The sequence below is a fragment of the Microtus pennsylvanicus genome, chromosome 9, assembly GCF_037038515.1.
Source record: "Microtus pennsylvanicus isolate mMicPen1 chromosome 9, mMicPen1.hap1, whole genome shotgun sequence".
NCBI lineage: Eukaryota > Metazoa > Chordata > Mammalia > Rodentia > Cricetidae > Microtus > Microtus pennsylvanicus.
The window spans coordinates 85,126,890-85,151,381 of NC_134587.1; the positions used below are offsets into that span (position 1 = coordinate 85,126,890).

General features: G+C 42.9%; 1 protein-coding gene across 2 annotated transcripts in view; it reads right to left on the minus strand.

Moving 5' to 3' along the window:
- The window catches only part of Snx25 (sorting nexin 25), a 103,979-nt gene that overhangs the window by 61,100 nt on the left and 18,387 nt on the right, over positions 1–24,492 (minus strand). For both annotated transcript variants that reach the window (XM_075986708.1, XM_075986707.1), the window contains exons 2-5: positions 17,220–17,304; positions 12,352–12,568; positions 2,634–2,806; positions 880–1,066 (exon numbers count right to left, since the gene is read on the minus strand). In XM_075986708.1, coding sequence (XP_075842823.1) covers positions 880–1,066; positions 2,634–2,806; positions 12,352–12,568; positions 17,220–17,304 — 662 coding nt within the window. The remainder of the gene's footprint in view (positions 1–879; positions 1,067–2,633; positions 2,807–12,351; positions 12,569–17,219; positions 17,305–24,492) is intronic.

The following is a 24,492-nucleotide window of genomic DNA, read 5'->3' on the forward strand; positions in this document are numbered from 1 at the left end:
ATGCCCAAATAAAATGTTCATAGATATAATATTACTTATAGACAAAGCTATACGATAGAACTGGGCCTTATACACTGGTGAGACCAAGGCCAACCCTGACACAGTTGTTAAGAACATGGCATGTCTCCGAGGTGGTGAATCACCCAGAGACGAAGATTACATATCCAGGCCATCTCACTGCCAACCCTCGTTCAAAGGAAGGATGGCATATCTAACATCTCTGAACAATTCAAATGTCCAATTTTGGGTCAATATTTTACTTTCTTATTAATGATTTACCAAAATTATTAACAAAAAGAAAATTGATGTGCCAGAGTTTCCTTTTCTTCCCATTACCACTTGGGAACATTAAAACAAAAAGGGCAGTAGGGAAAAAAGGCCTAGAAAAGTCACAAACAATATGACACCAAATAATCACAGTACATATGCCTATACTATGAGAAAAACACCCAAAAACATCTCAAAGATACCCTCCCTTATAGGTGAGGTGCAATATTTTCAAACGCTATTTCTCAAAATAATTTAGTCGGGAAGCCCTTGTTCCCAGGCCCTAGCCTCTTCATTTTCTAAGACAAATGAAAATCAACACAATGTTCTACATTGTCATTTAAAACAACAGGAAAACTTAATGACTTGAAATAATTAATCCTAATTCCTCTATTAAAGAGCAGCTGAACAAACGTGACTGTCACTAAAGAAGAAAATTTATGGACTGCCTTCATTTCCACTTCCCTGTGTGTGAGCATGTGCAAGCGCACAGGCACACTCTTTCTCTCTCTCTCCCTCACACACAACCACCCCCCACAGACACACAGCTTAGCTAGGCAAGGGATGACCATCAGCGCCTTCGCTGCGGTGCTATCATTACCAGCTAAGTACCTGAGCTGCTTCAGGAACTCCACGTCAGAGTTGCTATTGATGAGCTTGATGAACTCCTCGTAAGAAGGAGCGTATGTGTAGGCTCTCTTGTGGTGCTCGTTCATCTGCTCTCTGTGCTCCAACTGGGCAAGCAGCATCTGGTTGATGTAGTCAGGATTACTCAGTAATTCCACTGCTGGCTTCAAGACTAGAGGAAAGAAGAGAAAGTGCCACTGAAAAACATACTCTTCTTTAGGAAAACAGATTCCACAGCACATAACTGGAATGTATGTGGGAAACATTTTCCACCAGCCAAACAGGAGGAATTCTCATAATCTGAGTATTTTCAAAATGTGCATGTGTGTACACACACACGTACACACACAGGACTGCTTATCCCTCTGTATAATTAATGTGTGGTATAACCCATGCTTGTTTTAATAAATGCACGGAAAGAACAATGGAAAGAAGTCTTTTGGAACTCACAATGCTATGAAAAGTGTCAAAATTAAGTACATTGATTTTCCTCACTTTTCTGTAAGATTCATTGTTTTCACCAGGTTAATCTACTAAAAAGATGTCAGTGTTCCCAAGTGTTCAAAGCAGATGTTGGGGAGGAAGTTCTTTAAGTGAAGAACACCATTACAAACCCACCCTACTAGGTTTAAAGTCCCCTTGTCAGTGGTTAGCATTTCAGCTGATGGGCAAAGATAAAGGAGACATTATTATTATTGTTGTTGTTGTTGTTGTTAGATAAAGGAGATATTCAATCCCTGTATTTCTCTTATTAAGATTCTTACATAGGGAACATTTGTCTTAAGTCATGTTTTCTTCCTTCCATCTGTCTTCATCCATACCCTCTCCCCTTGTATGAATGTACTGTGTGCATCTGGAAGTCAGAGGTCAACATTCAGTGTCCTCTGTCTGCTCCACCCAACTACTGTGTGAGACAGGGTCTCCCGGAACCTGGATTTCTGCTTTGGCTTTCCGGAACCTGGATTTCTGCTTTGGCTAGACTGGCTGGCCAACGAGGCCCTAGGATACATTGTGCCCAGGACTAGGGCTGCAGAAGTGTGGGCCATGTCTGGCTTTACAAACTCCAGTCCTCACGCTTGCAAAGTGAGCATTTTAACCACTCGGCCATTTCCCTGCCCCTCTTCCAGGTCTTCCTCTGGTTAAGTACTTAGCTGTACAATTAACTTTAGCGGCATACCACTGAAACTTACAGAAAAATATAAGAAGTAAATGCTAGTCAGAGTTGGTGTGCATGGGTGCTGTGTGGGGGTTCCTTAATATATGTGCTGCTGGCCTGGATAACCCAAAACCTATTCTAAATGAGTATTTCCCATGCATACATGAAAAGTGGCCTTCCTGTGTCAAAATTAATGGCATTGGCAATATAGCATATAAACTTTTAAAGTGTTTTTTTTTTTTTTTTGGTTTTTCGAGACAGGGTTTCTCTGTGGCTTTGGAGCCTGTCCTGGAACTAGCTCTTGTAGACCAGGCTGGTCTCAAACTCACAGAGATCCGCCTGCCTCTGCCTCCCGAGTGCTGGGATTAAAGGCGTGCGCCACCACCGCCCGGCTAAAGTTTATCATATATGGCCAAAGCCTTTATGTAATAATTAAACTTGAAATGTCTAAAATGCCTTACAACCCACATACATGCTCCAAAATATTTAAGATCTACACAGATGTTATATGAAATATAATCACAGTATATAGCACAATGGTTTGCACACATCACACTAAGTGGTATTAATTTTATAAGTCTACCTTTTGCTGTGAGAATTTCTGCGAGCATTATACGTAAGCTGAGAGACTGGATATCCTTTGCAGGGAGAAGACAAAACACCAGAACCTGAGAACACGTTTGAAGGAATCTTACTTCATCACGTGAATCCTTCAAGCATGCGTGCAACATGAAAGGTCTTGGCTGTTCTTCATGTCTGAAAAAAATAATCAAAAAATAAAGAAATTTACAGAAACAATTCAATTATCCATCATTATGTATAAATATTGACTTTACTAACTGCTGCCTCATCAGACATTCCAATCCTACTTTTCTTAAACATGGCATAATCTGGAGAACACGTGCTGGAGTAGATGTGGATGTGTGATGTGGTCACGAGGTTCTGTAAACACAACACAACTAGAGTCACCAGGAAGAGGTGCATAAATGAGCATTTATCCGCGTTCCGATGGCCTGTACGCATGTTGCTGGGAACATTTTCGTTATTTTTTTCTATTTTTAAAGTTATTTTTATTTTATTTCATGTTTATGGATACTTTGCGTACATGTATGTCCGTGCACCACGTGCATGCCTGGTGCCATAGACAGCCAGAAGAAAGTGTTGGATACACTGTAACTGAAATTACAGGTGGTTGTGAACCTCTATGAGCTGGGAATCGAACCTGGGTCCTCTGAAGAGCAACAATGCTCTTAACCACTAACCTGTATCTCCAGCCCCTGAGAGCAATTTCTTAATTAATGACCGACGTGGGAAGGCCCAGCCTGCTGTGGGCAGTGCTGCCCCCGAGCAGATGGTTCTGGGCTATAGAAGAGAGCAAGCTGAGCAAGCCTGGAGAGCCAGCCAATAAATGGTGCCTTCCAGGGTCTCTGCCTCAGTTCCTGCCTTGAGGCCTTCCTTCAGCTCCTGGCCTGACTTTCCTCAGCAGTGTTCAGGAAGGGTAAGCCAAATAAACCCTCTTGTCCCCAAGTTGCTTTTGGTCAGTGTTTACACAGCAGCAGAAAACAAAGTAGGCTGTGTGGCCTGGCATCTTCAAGTGATGCGACCATAATTACCTTAAGGAGCACCAGAGAGCATAGCAATGTCCAAATGCAGCAACAGCTCACACCAGCTTGAGTATCTCTTTAACTAAGCTACCTTCAAGTTTCCAGATGAATCTTATTTCCTTATTTTCATTTTTTGAAATAGGGTCTTACTATGTAGCCCTGGTTGGCATCAAACTCAATATGTAGATCAGGCTAGCCTCAAACTCAGAGATCCACCCCTGTCTGCCCCAACTGCTGAAGAGGAAACGTGTAATCCACCAACCTGTGAGCCACCTGGCTCTAACATCTGTCACACCACTGATGGCTGGGACTGATTCAGCTGATCTGAGTGGCTAGGGAGGTGTCCCCTTTCTCCCTCACCTCTGCATGTGCGTCCAGCCTGAAGCTGTGCATGCAGTTCAAAGGAAGGATCTTCCCCATACAGAAGAGGAGCAACCTTCAGTCAGGGGCCTGTAAAAGCTGTGCTCTCCTGACAGAGCCTCCAAACAGGCTCTCAGATGTCCTAAATGTGATTTAAAGCTGTTTTTCAAAAACAACAAATAAAGCATAAGCCAGTATCATAAGCCACCCTTTTTGATGAAGAAATTAGAGGACAGTTAAGCCTGGATTATTTCTGTGGACAAAAGGGCCTGTCACTTAGTGCTCCCAACCATGATGGCAAACTGCATCTGTGGGCTCCTGGGTACTTTCCGGCTTTGGGCCACGGATCCCCGGCAGCAGGAAGCCCATTGTAGGACTACTACTTTGAAGATCTGATTGAAGAGTGTAGAAAGAACATTCTACATTTTCCTTTCCCATGGCATCTCGGAATGCTAATTTTTCTACTATCTTCTGTTACAGCTAAGTGGCAAAGTGTTGTGAAATACATTTCTGTAGTAACGAGAGGCCAATCCTGAGCAAACACTGCAGAGTACAGGAAACGTATTAAGGACTGCACAGGAAACGAAACGTGGAGTGCATACTGGCATCGTCACGACTAATGCCTCTCAGGAGGGCACTGTGACTTGTCACAAGAGGCTGGGCTAACTGGATATGCACACCAAAAGGAACAGCACCCCCCCGTCTGCTGTAACAGGCTAAAGGGACTTGTCCTGTGTGCGAACCCAACAACACGAAGACATCTGAAGAGTAAGGCTCCACACACACACGTGCACACACACACACCGCCCCCGCTGATGCTGATCTTATTTTTAATTATTTATTTTGTTTAGGTGGGGTCTCCTGGAGCCCAGGCTAGCCTTGAATCTGCTACACATCATTAGGATAACACTCAAACCTCGATCCTTCTACCTTTACCTCCCAGTTCTGGGGTTATAGGTATGTATTAGTGTGCCCTGCTTATAGGCTGTTTTTTTTTTCAACAAAGAGAAGTTTCCTGCACCCTAGATAGACACTCTCCGTTCTGGCCTCCATGTTGACTTTTTAAACAGCCCCTGGAGGAAAGCACGATGGTGCGTGCATATATAATCAGTACTTGGGGGGTAGCAGCAAGAGGATAAGGAGTTCCAGTGCAGTGGAGGCTGTAAGAGTCTATCTTTAAAAGCACAGAAATGGCCAAACCAGAAAAGATGGTACCAGGCCTACAGCCACAGGTTCAAGGCCTGCAAGAGCCACAGAATGAGGTCAATGCCAGCCTTCATAACTTATTAAGACCGTTATTAAAGGAGAGGTGGCCTGGGGCTGCAGCTCAATAGTAGATCATTTAACTAGGATGGTTTTGACCCTGGGTTGAGCCCCAGTATCTCCCTCTCCAGGCACCTTCATTTGTTTTAAACTATAGCTACGCTGTCCCTAGGGCTGTAAACACTGAGAGGCTACTCCTTGGCCATCTCAAGCCTTCTACAATAACTTATATGCATTTAGTTAATATTTACCGGGGGAGGTTGGCCAGGAGAAAATCTACTTTTCCAAGAGACACTTCTTCAGATGATATTGAGCCTATGCATCAGCTGACCTGTGTGGTCAGAAGAACGGCCCAGATTTCCCTATTTCCGGAGAGCTGGGCTAGGAGAAAACTGGGAAGGCCAAAGGCCAGAGAAGGCTGGTCCAATAAGCTCGCCATCTGGAAAACTTCCCACCTGACTCTAGCATCTCTCTGCACACTGTGAGCAGGTGTGTCAGTGTTGCCAGGTGGGCGTCCAAAGTGCTTACGAGCCAAGAGAGGCTCACAAAGCAATGGCGGCTACCTGGCTTCAGGCAAGTTGTAATGCGACTCGGCTGCATCCGACCTCTGCCCGTGGGGAGCAGCCTTCTGCTCTCTGCAGTTCCTACTAGTCACCTCCAGTTCCTGCTCCTTGAGTAGCAAAAGCTCAGTGACGCTGATGTGACAGGTGCGGTGTGATTGACTTAGCCCTCCCGCCTACACCGCGAGGTAGATATCACCACCTCCACTGTAGCCAAGAAAATGAGGAGCTGAACAAGCACAGCTGGATGAAGTCACAGACAGATACATGGTGGAAACAGCTCCACTCCATCTGTCCCACTCTCAAGTGTGTGCTGTGCTGCACTGCAATCAGAGATTGCAATGGGAAGGGAGAACACGCCAGAAATAGACAGTATGTGAATAAAGACATGTTCTCCTCTAACAACATGCCTGTGCTTGACGGGCGCACAAAACACAGATCTTTAAGGAGACTGTGGAATTTAAAAATGCTACTGAATTAACGGTAGAAAGGCAATCAGTTCGGTTTTCTGAGCCGTACTGAAACTAGACAGATGGGACAAGGAAAGAGGACGCAGAACAAGCCTTCAGCGTGATCTGGACCGGTTTACGGCAGCAGACGGACAGGCTGGAAATGAAAACAGGCTGACCGGAAATCTGCATCCAAGAACCGCTTAACAGTCAGGCAAAGGATGCGCAGCTTTTATTACGGCAATGTATTATTCTCCTGACAGCCACCGTCTCAAGGGTGTGCTCCCCAGGCCACCCATGTCATTCGACAGACCATGAGCTCTGTCTACCAGTGAGATTTTCAAACAATAATGCTGTTACCCAGGGCTGTCAGAGAGGCCCATAACCATCAAAACCCTACTGTTACCCAGGGCTGTCAGAGAGGCCCATAATCATCAAAACCCTACTGCTACCTTGGGCTGTCAGAGAGGCCCATAACCATCAAAACCCTACTGTTACCCAGGGCTGTCAGACAGGCACATAACCATCAAAACCCTACTGTTACCCGGGGCTGTCACCCGGGGCTGTCAGACAGGCACACAACCATCAAAACCCTACACTCACTGTAGCAGGCCTACCTGTGTGCTCTGTACAATGCTACAGTCGTTCTCAAGAACAAATCACCCATATGAAAGACTAGTAAGTAACCGGCATTCTTTCCAGTATCTGTAACTAAAGAGAATGGCAGTAGGTTTCTCTTTCTCTCTCTCTACATTTTTATCAACAACTAGAATAACAAGGAATAGGAAACTAGGGGTTGGGGCTCATTTGTTCAGTGTTACCTAGTGCACCAAGTTCTGCTACATAGTGAGTGGAAGGCCAGCCTGGGATACAGGAGAAAACAAAGAACAAAGAAAATTGAAAACCCTAGAAGTCTGAAGAGTCAGCACTTCTGGTGCGGAATCAATTCTCTCTGTCATTCTGATGTCTTAGTTACAACAATATCTACATCATCTTCTAAAGCAACAGTTTCAGAAGCTGTAAGCATCTCAGTGAAAGATACACTCTCATGGTGAACTTAGATATTCAGGGAAACACTAGATTTCAGCCGGGAGATGGTGGCGCATGCCTTTAATCCCTGCACTTGGGAGGCAGATTCAGGTGGATCTCTGTAAATTCAAGCCAGACTGATTACAGAGACCAGGCCAGTCAAGGCTGCACAAAGAGACCTTGTCTTTTTTTCTCTTTTTTTTAAAAATTATTTTATTTATTTATTATGTATACAATATTCTTTTTTTTTAATTTATTTATTTATTAAGGATTTCTGCCTCCTCCCCGCCACAGCCTCCCATTTCCCTCCCCCTCCCCCCCATCAAGTCCCCCTCCCTCACCTGCTCGAAGAGCAATCAGGGTTCCCTGAGGTCAGAGAGACCTTGTCTTGAACCCAAACAACCAAACAAACAAAAACCCACTATGTATCCTAGCCACTTGTCCTTTTCTCTTAAACCTATTATTCTTCTAATTGAAATAAACATTTCAAAGACAGTCCTCTAATGAGTGTAACTTAAGCACTTCAAAACAAGCTTCCTTGAATTCAACGAGTCTTTTGACAACTGTTAGCTGGGCAGAACCATGAAATACTTTAGCTGTAGTACCACAGCAGACTACATAACAATAAAAGACAGTGCAAAGGGGTAACAACTCTGACAGAAGGTGTAAGCTACAGAGACCATAGGGAAGTGACCTCTTCGGTTCCCTTTCTAATTCACACACTGTCACAACACAGAGGAGAGTGTGCTCCCAGGACCCTGGGATGGATCTCTGTGGTGACTATATCACATCCAGTGTCACTCTTCTCTTTCACTCCCACGTGTATCAGGATTGTCCAAAGGGAATACAATGTGAACTTCTACTTTAAAGGCTTCTTGGTTTAAATATCTGATATCGTAAATATTGATGAATTTAATGGACTCAGTTAGAGGAGCTGGAGAGTAATAATTGGTTCTCTATAGGACAAAATTCCGACCAAAACTATTTTCCCATTCCATAGTGTAAATGGCCAACTGCAAGCCAGCAGTGTGATCTCACTGAGCTCAGGGCTGTAAGGGCTGTGTGATCAGCTGTCACCTGCCGAGGCAGGGGGACTAAAGTGCATCACTAGACTTAAACCACACAAACAACAGCACTTTCAAGTTCGGCAGCTTTTACGACTGTGGGGCTATCCTCAGGGAAGAAATTCTGTCTTCACTGTCCTATGGTAACATTTTTCAGACTACAGGTTGTGCCCAAGTAATAAGACAGTAAAACTGACTTAGTCTCAAATGACATTTAAATAAAATGTTAAAGAAAAAAGCATTAGTTATCACAGGTAACAAGGGTACCAATTCATGGAAGTGAGTCACAGCTGAAATGGACTTCTCACTATGCATCACAGAGGAACAGCTTGCAAAACACTGGGGCAGCATGCGGGAAAGCAGTGGGAATGTCAGCCTGAGGCTGGCAGACCTGGGGAGGGAAGGCAGTTCGTAGGAAGAAACTATGTGAGGGTGGAGAGCTGCCACTCTTAGCAACCAGGTCCACTGCCAGGGGCTGTCATGTGATAAACTCACACTGCAGTGCTTCTGAGAGGAGAATGTGAGCTACCTACTGCTTCTGAGGAAACCGATGCTGAGAATCTTTTACCCTGTCTCGACAAAGCAAAAAAAAAAAAGGGAGCTGGGCATCATCCCAGTGCTACTCGGAACAACTGCATATCCCAACAGGCAGAGCTACTTATTTCTGTAGGACCACACTTACGTGTAAGTTATATGTGCTGTAATTCATCATCCTTGAACTTACTTGGGAGTATAATACAAATTTAAGATCCTACCAACAAGCCTAGAAAAATACTCTGTTCGTAGCACAGAAAATAACCCTGCTGAAGTCTTCCAAAATCCAAGTTCCCAGCAAATATGCATACACAGAGCTTTTTGACACAATACAGGGGCTTAACAGCTTTTTTAGGTTTTACATGGATTTAGTTCAACACGTTGGTGCGCCAAATGTAGTGGGAGGCTGTTTGTTGGTTCCCAGCAATCCCTGCTTAGACCCTAAATAATCACACAGAAACTGTATTATTTAAATCATTGTTTGACCCATTAGCTCTAACTTCTTATTGGCTAACTCTTACATGTTAATTTAACCCATTTTTTATGAATTTGTATATTGCCATGTAGCAGTGGCTTATGGGTAAAGTTTCGGCATGTCTGACTCTGGTGGCGGCTCCATGCCGTCTCTCTGACTCTGCCCTTCTTTCTCCTAGCATTCAGCCTAGCTCTCCCTGCCTACCTAAGTTCTGTCCAAAGCAGTTTCTTTATTCCTTAATGGTAGTCACAGCACACAGAGAGGACTCCCACATCAGTTCTTAGCACAGAAAATAACCCTGCTGAAGTCTTTCAAAAACCAAGTTCCCAGCAAATATGCATACATGGAGCTTTTTGGCATAACACCGGGGCTTAACAAACCTCTGTACAAGATTTTTCAAAATGAAGCCAGTTCTCTAATTAGCGCCTACAAGCACTAACACTTAGCTCCTCTAACAATCAGTTTCAGAACATCACTGGCTATTAGAAGGATAAAAATCAAAACTACACAAGCAAGTCAGAACAGCAGTCACTAGGAAAACCGGAAACAGCAAATGCTGGCTAGCAAGGGCACGCTCAACAGGGAACACAGTGCAATGCTGGGACTGTGAACGAGGCTAGTCCCTGAGAAGTCAGTAGTAGAGTTCCTCAAAAACACAAAAATCAGGACTCAGGAGATGGCTTGCCTCACAAGACCTAAATTCAACTCCAGAAAGCCGTGTACAAAGCCAGATACAAGGGTATATGGCTATCGTCCCAGCCTCTTCTATGGCAAGATAGGAGGTGGAGACAAGAAAATCATCTGAAACTCATGTGCATACTACACCAAGACAAACAAGAGACCCCGCCTCAAAAGGTGGGAACAAAGAGTCAACTCTGGAAAAGGTGTCCTCTGACTACCCTGCATGTGCGTGCACACACACCACACACACACACACACACGCACACACACGCGTGCGTACACACACACACACACACACACACACAATCTTCTTTTTCAAAAAGACCCTAAAATTAGATCGACCATAGGAACCAACCATACGCCATCCTTGGCTATACTCAACGGGCTACACGACAACATATAAGGAACACTTGCATGCCACCGCTTACTGCAGCACTGTTGAAAATAGTTACATTGCTCATCCATGTCCACTGCCTCTCACGTCACAATAGCTAAAAAATGGAATCAACCAAGTTGTTCAACAAATGAATAGAAAAGAAAAATGTGGTTTAAAAAAATTAGAGAAGGGGACAGTGGAGGCAGACACGGAAACAGGTAGGGGAATGGGGAGATGATGAGGTAATGGCAGGTGGCTTTCTTTAAAATCAAGGGTACGTGGAAAAGCTATATGTAAACCTACGGATTTTCAACCCAAGGAATTATATATATATTCTTTTTAAAGGGGAGTTGGAGCTGAAATACCTTGCATGTGTAGACAATGCTTATGCCAGAAGATACAGGTTATTAAATGGAAATCTCAATGCCAGGCACAAGATACCTCCCTTTGAGCCATCCACCAGGGAGTCCAGAGGCACTCCACGGGGCTACTGCCACGAGGACATGTTCCCTGCTGGCTAGCTCTCATAGTGTTTGGAGGTGCTGTGCAGGCTGCTGGGGAAGGAAAGGCATCAGTAGCTATATCCAGTCCTAGGCCCTGCACACAGCAATACTGGAAGCTCATTACCGTGCTGGCTAGCCTATCATCAGCTCATTGTGTGAACCACTCACAAAACCACTATGTGTCTAGAAGGCGATTTTCTACTACAAAGTTACCAAGAAATCTACTCTGCAAGTACTTGTGACTATTTCCCTTCAAAATGCCTGCATTCCAGGTCAAGCAGGCTGACTGGTTTGTTTGTTTGTTTGTTTTAAAGAAAAGGCACTAAAAATTTTATATCCAAAAGTAAAAGAACAGAAATCATGGCTATGGGAGGAGGGGTACCATTAACAAAAGTGTAACAGTGAGCCCAAGACTTGGATTTGCCCTACTGAATAGGAGTTTAGTAAAGAAGATAGAGAAATAAATACAGAAAGTGGGACATGTTAATTTGCTGTTGCCACTGCAGCAACGTACTACAGACTCAGCAACTGAAAATGAAACTTCTGATCTCACACTTCGGTAGTCTGGCTCCTCACTGAGTTACTGTGGAGATTCAGAAGCCTCTGTCCTCCCCTGATCCACACTAAAGCTGAAATGGCAGGTCGGCAGCCAACTTCGCACACTAGTCCTTTTCGGCCTTTTATTATTATTATCATTATTATTATTATTATATGCAATTTTATATCTTTTTTTACTTTCTTTTTTTAATTCATTTTACATACCAAACACAGTTCCCTCTCCCTCCCCTTGCCTGTCTCCCCTCATCCACTCCTAGGAGAGGTAAGGCCTCCCAAGGAGAGTCTATCAAGTTGAGGTAGGACCAACTCCCTCCCACTGCATTAAGTCTGGGCAAGGTATTCCATCATAGGGATGGGCTCCAAAAAGCCAGTTCATGCACCGGGGGTAAATCCTGGCCCCACTGCCAGGGATCCTACAAATAGAACAAGCCACACAACTGTCACATTCAGAGGGAGCTAGGTAACTCCCATGCAGGCTCCCCAGCTCTCAGTTCAGAGTCCATGAGCTTCTACTAGCTCAGGAGAGCTGTCTCTGTGGGTTTCCCCATCATGATCCTGCTCCTCCCTCTCCCCCAGCTCTTATAATCCTTCCTCCCTCTCTTCCACAGGGCTCAAGGAGCTTGACCCAGTGCTTGGCTGCAGATCTCTACATCAGCTTCCATCAGTTACTGGATGAAGGCTCGTGTTTGTCTTTCTGGTTTTCTGGGTTACCTCACTCAGAATGATTTTTTTTTTCTAGTTCGGTCTATTTCAGACTATTCCTAAGCATTGCTTTGTTTCACACCCCCCCCCCCCCAGTGCTGTTTTAGTGAGAAGGGGTGGGCTTGCGGGCATTACACACTTACCTGGCATTGGCAGCTTTCAGGTCACAGAAGTGAGCGAGCAAAGCCTTCACAACATCATTACAGACAACCTTAACCACATCCACGTGACTCAGCCTGTGGCGAATCTGCTTGGCAATTTCCCAAAAGTCTTCTAAGAGCAGATGGTAGAGCTGTCCTTCATCTCTGCTGAGGCTCCCGTACCAGGAGAGAATGTAGTCTCTGTAGCTGTAGTCGAACACTGCGGAATAAGCAAAGCGAGGTCAAGTTGTAAACGTCAAGGCAGGTCACCGTTTAGAACAGAATCAGAGTGGAAAACAGAACAAGGGAAAGCACATTTTTTAAAAGATTCTCCTCTAACCAGAATGTCTGGGTCCCATACAGTCTAACTCTTAAATATTTGATATTGATGCTAACCCACTTAAAAACACAGAATACAGAAAATCCTCTCAATCATCACTTGGGCCCAGGTCATGGCTTCTTCAGGAAGACCCCAAAGCTCACCTGAGTAAACAAAAGGCACTATTGCCACGTTTACTCTACCCTAAGACACTCTGTCTCCACAACTAAAGGTAGAAGCTGCTCATACTCAAGTTAACTATAATCTTTAGGGTTCCTTACCCATTAGTGCTTAAAACGTGGTACAGGGCCATGATTCTTTACATTCAATATCAGAATATATTCAGTATTCTGTCCCTAATAATACCCCAAAACTAATACAAGAACAGTCCCCCACACCAGCCTCATACAGATCAGCACACGCGGCCCGTCACCGTCACTGGGCGATTTCCAGTCTATCTCTAGCTCTAGGCTGGTGCATCTGATAGAAACATGAAAATCGGTACATGTGTTTTTACATTTCCCGCTAGCCATATTGATAGACTAAAAAGAAACAGGCAAAATGAATAACATATTTCATTTCATATAATGTACTCATGTATTAAGTAGTTAATATTTAAAATGAAATATTTTCATTATTTTTTTCAAACTAAGCTTTGAAATCTGTTACATATTTTAGAGTCACAGCTCAAGTGTTTGGTGGTCAACAGCCACATCACAGGTCTTGTGGTTGGGCACACTGTAAAGCTGATGTGATTCTTCAAGAAAGGAGGATTCTGAACAATAAACTGATGTGTGGCATAGGTGACGACTCCGCCAAGTGCCATGGAGGAAAACTTAGCCACATAACACAGTTCCAGTCGAAGGATGCCAAGCTGTCTGATATTTCTGAAATCACTTCTGATTTCTCAGCGCTTTCCTTTCGGTTTTTATTTTCTAGACACTACTCACAGCCTGGTAGGGTGGTTCACACCTTTAATCCCAGGCCTTGAAAGGCAGAACTAGATAGATCTCTGAGAGTTAGAGGATAGCCTGGTCTGCATTGCGAGTTCCAGGCCAGTGAGAGCTATAAAATGACACCTTGTCTCAACAGACAGGCGAAACACACAGAGAGACAGACAGACACACAGACTAATAAAAGCCTACACATAGAACATCAAGAACTTTGTTAACACTTACATAGGCCCAAGTTTAGGGAAATTCAAATGGCTTCAACTGTACTAACTGAGAACAATTACCTTCCAAAGGCAGGCACCCAGACAAGACGCTACTGCAACTTTAACCATTCATTAAACAGAATTTTATAGACTGGTACACAAGCTGGAATCAACAGCCATTTCAGCAAGGGTGGAAGAAAAGACATCCAACAGATGAGCTCTTAAGATAACCAGCCATTTTTACGTTAGCATCCAGATGTTTGATCAGATGGCTGTTGCTTCCTAGCTTTTGTAGAGTAGCTGTACCTCACTACGAACTTGGCAAGTCCATTAAGAAAGCAGAGACAGCTCACATTTATTTGCGACAAAAAAAATCAACATGGCAAGTAGCAATATTCTGTTTGTGTTTTAGCAAATAAATCTTCTTGCCTGAAGATCAGAGTGCAGAGCCAAGCCACTAGAGGCCAGGCAGTGGAGGCACACACCTTTAATCTGGAGACAGAGACAGAGGACTCTGATAGTTCAGGGCTACCCTGGGCTACATGAGATTGAATCTGTCTGAAGGGGAAACAGAGCTCACACAAAGGTGATCCCAGCACTTGGGATCACAGGACTTTAATCCCAGCACTAGGGAGGTGGAGACAGGAATATGGCTGGGTGGAGAGAGGAATATAAGGCAGGAGACAGGAGCTCCGTGCAGTCTGAGGTTTGGTGGAGACAGTCCCAGTCTGAGATTGCAGTCTGAGGCTGCAGTCCGAAAAGGCAGTCTGAGGACAAGACTGCCCCTTTGGTCTGAGCCAACAGCTCCCATTTTGGTAAAGGATATGATGTCCAAGTTCTTGCAAAACCATCTTATATCAAACAAAAGATTTTTGAACCTAAAGATGGTAGGTAGCAATACTGTCTAACAGATATGGGAGCTGAGGTACAAAAGAGAAAAATACAAAGCAGTCAACCTCATGTGGCACAGAGAACAGCACCAGTTGGGAAAATGCTGGATTTAGTTGGTGCACTCATAGACACTTAACTATCATACCATATCTCCTAATACAGGCAAATGATATATTAATAAAAAATTAAGTTTAAAAAAGAAAGCAAGCCATCAAATATGCTTTATAAATGTGCCAAATAATAAACCAAAACTCTTCCCCCAAGGCTTTGTACGACACTTTCCTCTCAAACAAAGCCACTGCACAGAAACTGACTTACGGGCAATGTGTATTGTTTCTGTCAAGAAGGCCTCAGTATTTTTTTCCTAAATCCACTCCATGCAAATACTTCTGAAACAAACTGGCCCATGCAAGAGGAAAAATGTCATACTCAACTGCAAAGAAATTTTTATGTCTTCCAAAATTCGAAAGGCATCATATTTTTGGTATTCACAAGAGCCTCAAATAGAAGTAATTCAAGTGTCCATTAAAGGATGAACAAATAAAGCGTGGCACATAAATACAGTAAAATATTAACCATCTTTCAAAAGGAAACAGTAAAACACGGTTTATAGAATTAAAGTTTTTTGTTTTTGTTCTTCCTTTGGTTTTCAAGACAGGATTTCTCTATGTAACAGCCCTAACTGTGCTAGAATTGGCTTTGTAGACCTGGCTGGGCTCAAACTCACAGACATTAGCCTGTCCCTGCTTCCCAAGTGCCGGGATTAAAGGTATGTGCTAGCAAGGTCATTAAATTAAGGATTTTTAGCATTTTTAAAGCTTTACTTATTTTACACTGTATGTATCTGCACCATGTGCTTGCCTGGTGCCCAGGGAGGCCAGAAGGGGGTCTAGATCCTCTGGAACTAGTTACATGGATGGTTGTGAGCCACCAGATCCAAGTCCTCTGTGAGAGCACTTGTGTTCTTCACCACCGAGCCATCTCTGCAGCAACTACGGGGTGATTGAGTAAATTTACCAGACTAACCTTCCTTCCTACATAAAACAACTAGGGATTGCCGGGGGGGGGGGGGGGGGGGCGTGCTGAAAGTAGTGAAGAGAAATCAAATATTGGTGCAGAAGCTGGGGAGACAGCTCAGTGTTGAAGAGTACATGCTGTCCTTACAAAGAGTCCAGGCTCAGCACCCAGCACCCACACAAGGAGGCTCACAACAGCTGTAACTCCAGCCCCAGGAGCTCCTACGCCCTCTTCTGGTCTCCCTGGGCACTAGACACACATGTGGTGCATATACAAACATGTGGACCTTCACATGCAAGCACATAAAATCAAGTAAATATTTTTTAAATTGGTGTGGGATCATCAAAATGGTCTGGTGATTAAAATCACTTGCTGTACATGTCAGACAACCTGAGTCCAATCTCCAGAGCCATGGTAGAAAGAAATAATTCACTCCCAAAGGTTGTGCTCTGGCCTCCATGTGCACGGCATGGCACCTGTGCATCTGCGCTTACACACATTCTTTTTTAAGATTATTTTGTTTTGAGACAGAATCTTACTATGTAGACCTGCCTGCCGCTGCCTCTCAAACGCTAGGATTAAAAGCATGCCTCACCATGCCCAGCAAAACCATGAGGTTTTGAGTAAGAAAAGTCAAATTTTATATCCAAAAAAAATTATAAAAGTAGTGTATGTTAATCATTAATAGAAACATTACTAAACTTAAATTACAATCTATAAAATTCTAATAGTCAAAATTTTCATACTATTTCTCTGCTTTTGTAATCCTCGTCTTCAAATTTAAACACGGTGATTTTTGTGAACTATGCCAAGAAAAAATACTTATTTGTGCATTATTTAATTCAGTCCCCTGATAGCTATTTAACAGCATGCAGTTAGTGGAAAAATTCAGACTTTTTTCCCTGTATAATTGAAATCAATATATTTACAAATCTTACCTTAATAATCTTTTATAACCTTAATTTGGTCTTCAAAATGTGCTGCATCCTTAAACACTAATGTTTAGAGACTTGCTCACTCCTACTTCAGGAATATAACCACAGTGTACCTTGCCATTGCTCCTCAGCCCTCTTCTTCAAACCCTTGCATGTTCTCCACTCTTCTGTGAGGCTATCACTCATCTGCTTGAAGTGATGTGGCCACAAGTGTGCAGAGTCCACTGCCCCCTAACACACACCCTCCAGCAGTATCTACAATGAAATGTTTCCTGAAACCTATTTTAAGGAATAGGGAGCAGGTCTGCACTCCATGTTGTAGATAAATCTCTCCTGGGCTGGTTAGTTTCGTGAAGTCTGGAAATCTCTACTATATAAATGTTCAAACCACTTCCATTTATCCAAAACACAGAGGCACCCAATCTTCAAACACAAACTCATGAAAATTCCTAGTGCTGTAGGAAGGATAGATAAACCGGAGATAGCAAATACCCTTTGAGAACAGCGAGGGATCGCTTATCATAGTAATCCCGTGAGCCCAGTCCATCCTCACCATCTTTCAGAGCTCTGTCAATACTGTGAGAAATGACCACTCTTCTGCCCTGAGCTGTCTCCTGTGGGTTTCCACAAGCAGGGCTCTGAAATGAGAGGGAGGAGAAGAAAAGAGATCACTGAATGAATGAACTACATATAAAGATAAAACCAAGATGAAGATTCGGAGGTCATGGTCTTACTCTGGAAAAGTAAACAAATGTTCAATGTTAATTAAGAAATGTTTAGAAAAGGGAGAATAAAATATTATAATATTGGAAATAGAAGGAAAATAGAAAACCAGATAATTTATGGAAATTAAAAACATAACAAATATTTTAAGCCAATGAGGGAAAAGATAACACTATTTGTCCCCATCAGGGTTTCCATTGCTGTGATAAACACCAGGACCACAATCAGCTTGGGGAGGAAAGGGTTATTTCCTCTGGCAACTCTCAGGTCATTGTCTATCACTGAGGACGTGATGGCAGGAGCTCAAGGCAGGAACCTGGAGACAGACACTGATGCAGAGGCCATGAAGCACTGCTAACTGGCTTGCTCTTCACCTTGCTTTTCTTATACAACCCAGGACCACACGCTCAGGGTGGCACCACCCACAGTGGGCTGGATCCTCCCAAATCAATCATAAATCAAGAAAATTTCCTATAGACTTGCTTACAGACAATCTGATGGAGGCATTTTCTCAGTAAAGGTTCCCTTTTCCCAGATGACTCTAGCCTATGTCAGTTGATATAAAAACTAGCCAGAACACGATTCGATAAATGACAGTGGGATAGTTTTGTATTCACAGGAAGGGGAGCTGATAGTCATACTTTATTTATAACTGCAAACTGACTGGGGAGTTAAATGTTTCCTTAAACTAAAAAACTAATTAGAAAATTTGTAATCAGATGTTTATAATCACGAGATAGAAAGGGCCTCTACAATAAGGCACAAAATCCAAAAGTTATACAGGAAGACAAAAAGAAAACAAAGCATGAATTTAAAATAAAAAACTATTGTTTGACAAAAGACAATATAAACAATACAGGTAATGTTCTAGGACAGTGTTTGCAATCTTCCCAACACTGCGACCCTTGGTACAGTTCCTCATGTTGTGGTAAACCCCAACCATAAAATTATTTCATCAATACTTCAAAACTGTAATCTTGGTACTGTTATGAATCATAATGTAAATAACTGATATGCAAGATATCTGATATGCTGCCCATAGGTTGAGAACCACTTGTCTAGAATATCTCAACATATTTAACAAAGGACTATCGATTTATATACATATATTATATAATATATATTATACATATACCTCTATTTTCCAAACACACATACTATATGATCCCTTCACTAGGAAAATACACAATGAAGCAATTATATACCTCAGACTGCAAAACTCAGAATACCCCTTTTGGCTAATCTATGATAAAATGTTTGTTTTCATACATTGTTGGGACAGCGTCTATTTCTCCATGCTTTGAAAAAGGAAACTGTATTAGCAACATTAAAATTTTAAATGGATTGTCTTTGAATCCAGCAACTCTTCTCCTAAGGAGGCCTAACCGCTGACATGATCATCGCCGTCATCCAACAAACACAGCTGCAGAGAATTAGAGCGTCAACCAGGAGCAGAGAATGCCTGCGCTGGACTAGTCTCCTGCTGTCTTTGGGAGGGGAGCCAAGAGTTATCATCCTCTTCATTCCCTAGAGAGAGCTAAAATCCACAGCCTTAACATTTCGTATTTTCTAATACATATATTTGAAAGTAACATAATAATAATAATAATTATAAATGCATGTGTGTCTTGTACTATGAAAGGACATAATGCTACGAACTCAACACACAGCATTAAGCAGATTCTCAAGGCATTAGAAAAATTACGCTCATATAGAGACAAACATTTGATAGGATAAAGGGTAAAATGCGCTTCCAACTATTTCAAACTTTTCTAGTCTTTAGTAACTATATCACATTACAGGGTTAAGATTCATTCTAATTTTCAAAGTTTTATAATTTCTCAAATACGGGTACAAAACTTTCAGTGACCAACAGTGGTCAGATGGTAGAAGGAAAACCAAGGACTGGAGAGATGTCTCAGGGCTCAAGAACACTGGCTGCTCTTGCAGAGGACCCAGGTTGGATTCCGGCACCACATGGCAGCTCATCACTATCTGTAACTCCAGTTTCAGGAGCTCCAACCCCCTCTGCTGTTCTCAGTGGGCCCCAGGCACGCATGTGGTGCACAGCCATACATGTAGACAAAACACTCACACACACAAAATAAAAATAATAAAAATTTTAAAGTTGTTAAAATTAAAAGAAAAAAGCTAAGCACTTCGTTGAAATCCCTCACACAGCTCACACAGTCCTCCCCCTCCGATAGTGCCCATGGTTTCTCTCCCAGAGTCCTTAACAGTTTCCATTCTGAAAACCAAGTTCAGGAAAATCTCAACTAAATGCATGCCTTTGGTTTTCTTCATCTGACCACGGCTGCTCACCAAAATTTCTGAACCTGTAATTAGGAAACCATGTTTAAGGGCTTGGGGGAGGGGAGCCTGGGCTGAGACACCACGTGGTTCCAAACTTGTGCCTAGCACTATGGGGAGGCAGTGAAACCTTCAGCAGGAAGGAAAAAGAACCAAGTGGAAGGAGGTTAGGAGAATGTCTCCCTCACTGTGGATCTGCTATCTTGTTTTGATTTTGGTTACTAAATATATGTTTTATTGAATATTTGTTTTGGTTATTGAATATATGGGGTTCTGTTGTTCTTGGTTTTGGTTATTTATAGTACATTTAGGGTTCTATTATTTGAGTTTGGTTTTGGTTATTGAGCATGTGTTTGAAGTTCTGTTGTTGATTTTGGTTTTGGTTATTAGAATAGGCTTGGGGTTCTGCTGTTTTAGTTTTGGTTTTGGTTACTGAGAATACAGTTAGGGCTCTCTTGTTTTTGGTTTTGATTGTGAGTACATATTTGGGGTTCTGTTGTTTTGGTTTTGGCTCCTGAGCATACATTTGAGGAGAGGTGGTGTGTTTTGAGACAGGGTCTAGCCTCTATCCCTTGCTTCCCTCTTTCCTTCTTTTGTAGATTTGAAAAGCAGCAACCCCCACAGCCTACCAAAGACCTGTTCTTGAAGACACATGCTGATGTCTGCTCTGTGGGCACACACTTGTTCCTCAGACAACACACCTTTCTCCACAGTCACTTTCCTACAGTGCTGGTTTGGGAAGAGATAAAAGACAGACACGCACCGCTATGGTCACAAAGGATACTGGTAAAAACTCTAGCATCCAGTCTGCACATGGCCCTCCCTATGGAGTGTGATCACTCTGCTTCTGCTTTACTGTTCTACTACATCACAATATTCATTCATAAGAGCTGCTGGTGAGCCAGACCACAATTAGTAAAAAATACATTTAATATTTAATAAAAATAAATGAAACCTATCTCCATATTAAAATTTAAAACAAAAAAATTTAAAACTACATCAAACTAAGGAAGGTCATTTTTAGTTACACAGTTCTCTAGAAGGAAAAAGTTAGAGATCTCAGTATACAACTACACATTTGAAAAAGAATGTTTTCCAAAGTCAGGCCAATTCCTAAAAGCTTTTCTCTGGGATGCGTTAGCAGATCTGCAGAATCAAGAACAGACAGCACAGCACAGCACAGCATTAACGCTTCCCTGAGTACAGAACAGCTTCTCAGGCCACAGCCACGGTGCACTCAAACTGTCTGTGTGCCAAAGCCAGAGATGCCCTCTAAAGATAAAACTCCCTTGCAGAGAAACGTGGGCGCTCTGACACCATTAGTCACTGGACAGCCAGGAGCTGTCTGAAATGCACCTACACAAACTGGTAAGGTGGCAATGCTCTCCGGGTGGACGCCCAGCCCAGCATGACCTAATTCGCCTCTTGCCCATTACATGCACTGTTCTAGTAAACAAAGGTCTCACACAGGTGCTTGTCAATGTGTTACAGTTGATGTTGAAAGGGAAACAACCAGACATGGAGGCACATGACTATAACCTGGTGTGTGGAAGGACCGTAATTTAACAGTCATCCTTGGCTACATCCCTGGTTTGAAGTCAGCCTGAGCTACATTAAGCCCCACACAGAGGGGAAGGGGAAAGAAGGGAGCAGAAGGGAGAGAAAGGAAGAAAAGATTATATAGATTTCAGGGGTTATGGGTATAATTTTCTGTCAAGTTCCAGAAATGGTAATATACCTTAAACAAATAAATACAATCCGGCAGCCGTCAATTACCCACACAGTGTTGCGGGTTGTCTTTCCACGAGCCCTGAGCATCTGGTAATCTTCGGGGACCCCATAACTTTCTCACGTTTAAACTATGTTATTCTCAAAACTCTACCTCTTTCAAAACGATCATATTCTGTCTTGGCCTCAAAAAAGTAATTTATTCAAAACCAAAGAAATGAAGAAACCATGAGTATCTTCCCTGGGAAGGAACTTGAAAGGCCATGGCATTAGGTGAAGACTGGCAGAGACAGGAAGGATTCCCACTGTACACGCTGGGCAGCCATGTCAGAGCTGGTGCGGCACAGCAGGGCAGGGGACACGGCTCCACAGCCAGGTCTGGCTCTGCTGTCACTCACTAATGCCACTGCTGGGACCCAGACATTTCCTCTGTTCGGCTCTTTTTAAGGGGCTTATTGTTCCTTCGCTTTAAATATAATTGGTACAGGGGTTCCAAAAACAGAAAAACACAGCATTGGCCAAGAAATTACTATAAATAGCGAAAGGGGTTATGCTTGTCATTGTGCGAGAGGTATTGTCTTTTGTTTTGTTTTGTTTGGTCTCAACAATAAATGGAAATCAATAATTTTTAAGTATCTCCATCTAATTCATTGTTACTCCAAACACTGTTGGCTTATACTGCACCAAACTGTGAACCAGATTCAACCCATGTACGTCATGTCCATAACTGTCACCACACCAAGTTCTTGGCAGAATGCCTCACACGCAAATGCACAGTTCAGCTATGAGCACTAACACAACACGGAATGTTACCAACTTCCAAGAAAACAGGCTGGAGCCAGGGAGGGTGGCATATACCTTTAATCACAGAATTTTGGAGGCAGAAGCAGATGAGTCTCTGAGTTCAAGGCCAGCCTGGTCTTCATGGTGAGTTCAAGGCTGGCCAGAGAGACCTGTCTCAAGGAAAGGAAGAGAGGGAGAAGAAAGAAACCTGACTGGGTTGCATGGCTTGCTAGCAGACAGATTCCAAAGGACCACAGATGATGGGAATGAGAGCAACACAAAGGAGTGGAAAGCTGGGCAACCAGAATGAGGCCACGGACCCACCACTTGTGCTATTTTTGCCCTTGTGGCTGGCTACCCTTTACAGAGAGGAAAGTACACACTTCCTGAAGCGGGTCTACTGCTTCTGTTTCTTTACATTTCTATGACTGAAGCCTGCAGGCCACATCTGCTTTTACAAAGGCCAGTTTGGCTAAGCTGGTCCATGCTCTGCTATGCGTCAGTGTGAGCTTGCTTTCCTTAGTATCAAAAAAAAAAAAACTGTCAAAACATAAGCTAAGTGATTATCTCTTTTGGGAATTTTGTACTGATAGAAAGTGGTGGTACGTGCCAGGCAGTGGTGGCACACGCCTTTAATCCCAGCACTTGGGAGACAGAGTCAGGTGGATTTCTGTGAATTCAAGGCCAGTTTGGTCTACAAGAGCAAGTTCCAGGACAGGCTTCAAAGCTACAGAGAAACCCTGTCTCATAAAACAAAAACCAACAACAACGAAAAAGAAAGTGGTGGTATTTGTAAAATCTCCTGCCCTTTTATTGAGTTTTAAGATTTATTATTTGTTTATTGATACACGGTCTCACTGTGTAGCCCTAGCTGGCCTTTAACTAAATTTATTTTTAAACTGGTAACATATGAACATAAAAGCTGTATATATTAGGGGTACTGTGTGCTATTTCCACATGTGCACATACACTGGACAATCTCTCATCACGCCAGCCCTCTCACAACTTAAGTCACTAGGACAGAACCTTCTGCAAGAGTCTTGCTACAGCCTAGGTGGGCATGGAACTCAAGACTTTCCTCCTCAGCCTTCCAGGTGCTGGGATTACAGATGTGTACCCCTTGTCCAGGTGACAATCTTTGAAAATCCACTTGGGGTGGGGGTGGGGGACTAGACAGGTGGCTCAGGGGTTAAGAGGACTTGCTGCTTTTGCAGAAGCCCACAGTTTAATATCCAGCAATCACATCAGGTGGCATAAAACTAAGTCTAACACTAGCTCCAGAGAATCTGAAGCCTTCTCCAATACCTGCATGCACACACACATACACACTCAAAAACAAAAAAAAAATGGTATGAAAAATCCTTTTTTTTCTAAACTGGGTAAAGTGCTGCAGTCTTGTAGTCCTGGCTACTTGCTTGATGGAGACCAGAATGTGAGGCCAGTCTACGCAAAACACACCCATCTGAAGGGGAAGGGAAAATCTTCCTTCTGGTAATGAGTGTCCTGTGCAGTCACTGGACTACGGCACAATTACAGCACACCACATTCTCCCTCTTAAACAAGCTTAATTTCTATCTTAATTGCAAGAATTCATCTTTGAAATGAAACCTACGAATCTCTTATATTGACCCTTTTCTAGATTTTAAACAAGCTATAACTTTTTCAAATGTTATCATCAGCTACATAAGTTGTAGAGACACATCCTTCAATGTATTACAGATGTAAAGAAGTGAACTGAGCCATAATCCCATCATCCAGAGGTGTTTTGGTCTATTTCTTGTAGTCAGTGTGCCCAACATTTCAAGGCTATAATTATGGGCAGGTTACTTCTCTGTACCTCAGTTTCCTTATTTGTAAAACATAAAAACAGTATCTGACTTAGGGTTAATATGAGCATCAACAGAAAGAACGCACACAAAGCACAACAGCAACTAAAAGGCACGTGAGTTATAAACCAGCACTGGTCCTCTTTCTATGTACATACTGTATGACAGCACAGAGGTAGAGGCCAGGATTGCAAGTCTTCTTCAATTGCTCTGACTTGATTTTGGCGAACAAGGTCTCCCATTTAACCTGGAGCTTGCCTAATCTAAGAAAATAATAAATATTACCACAAATGCAAAATTTCCTTACATTACTCAATACTGATAGATTTTTAAAGGAAGCTAATAAAACTTAGAATGTTTGTTTGTTTTTTGTTTTTCAAGACAGAATTTCTCTGTGTAGCCCTAACTGTCCAGGAACTTACTTGCTCTGTAGACCAGGCTGGCCTCAAGCTCATA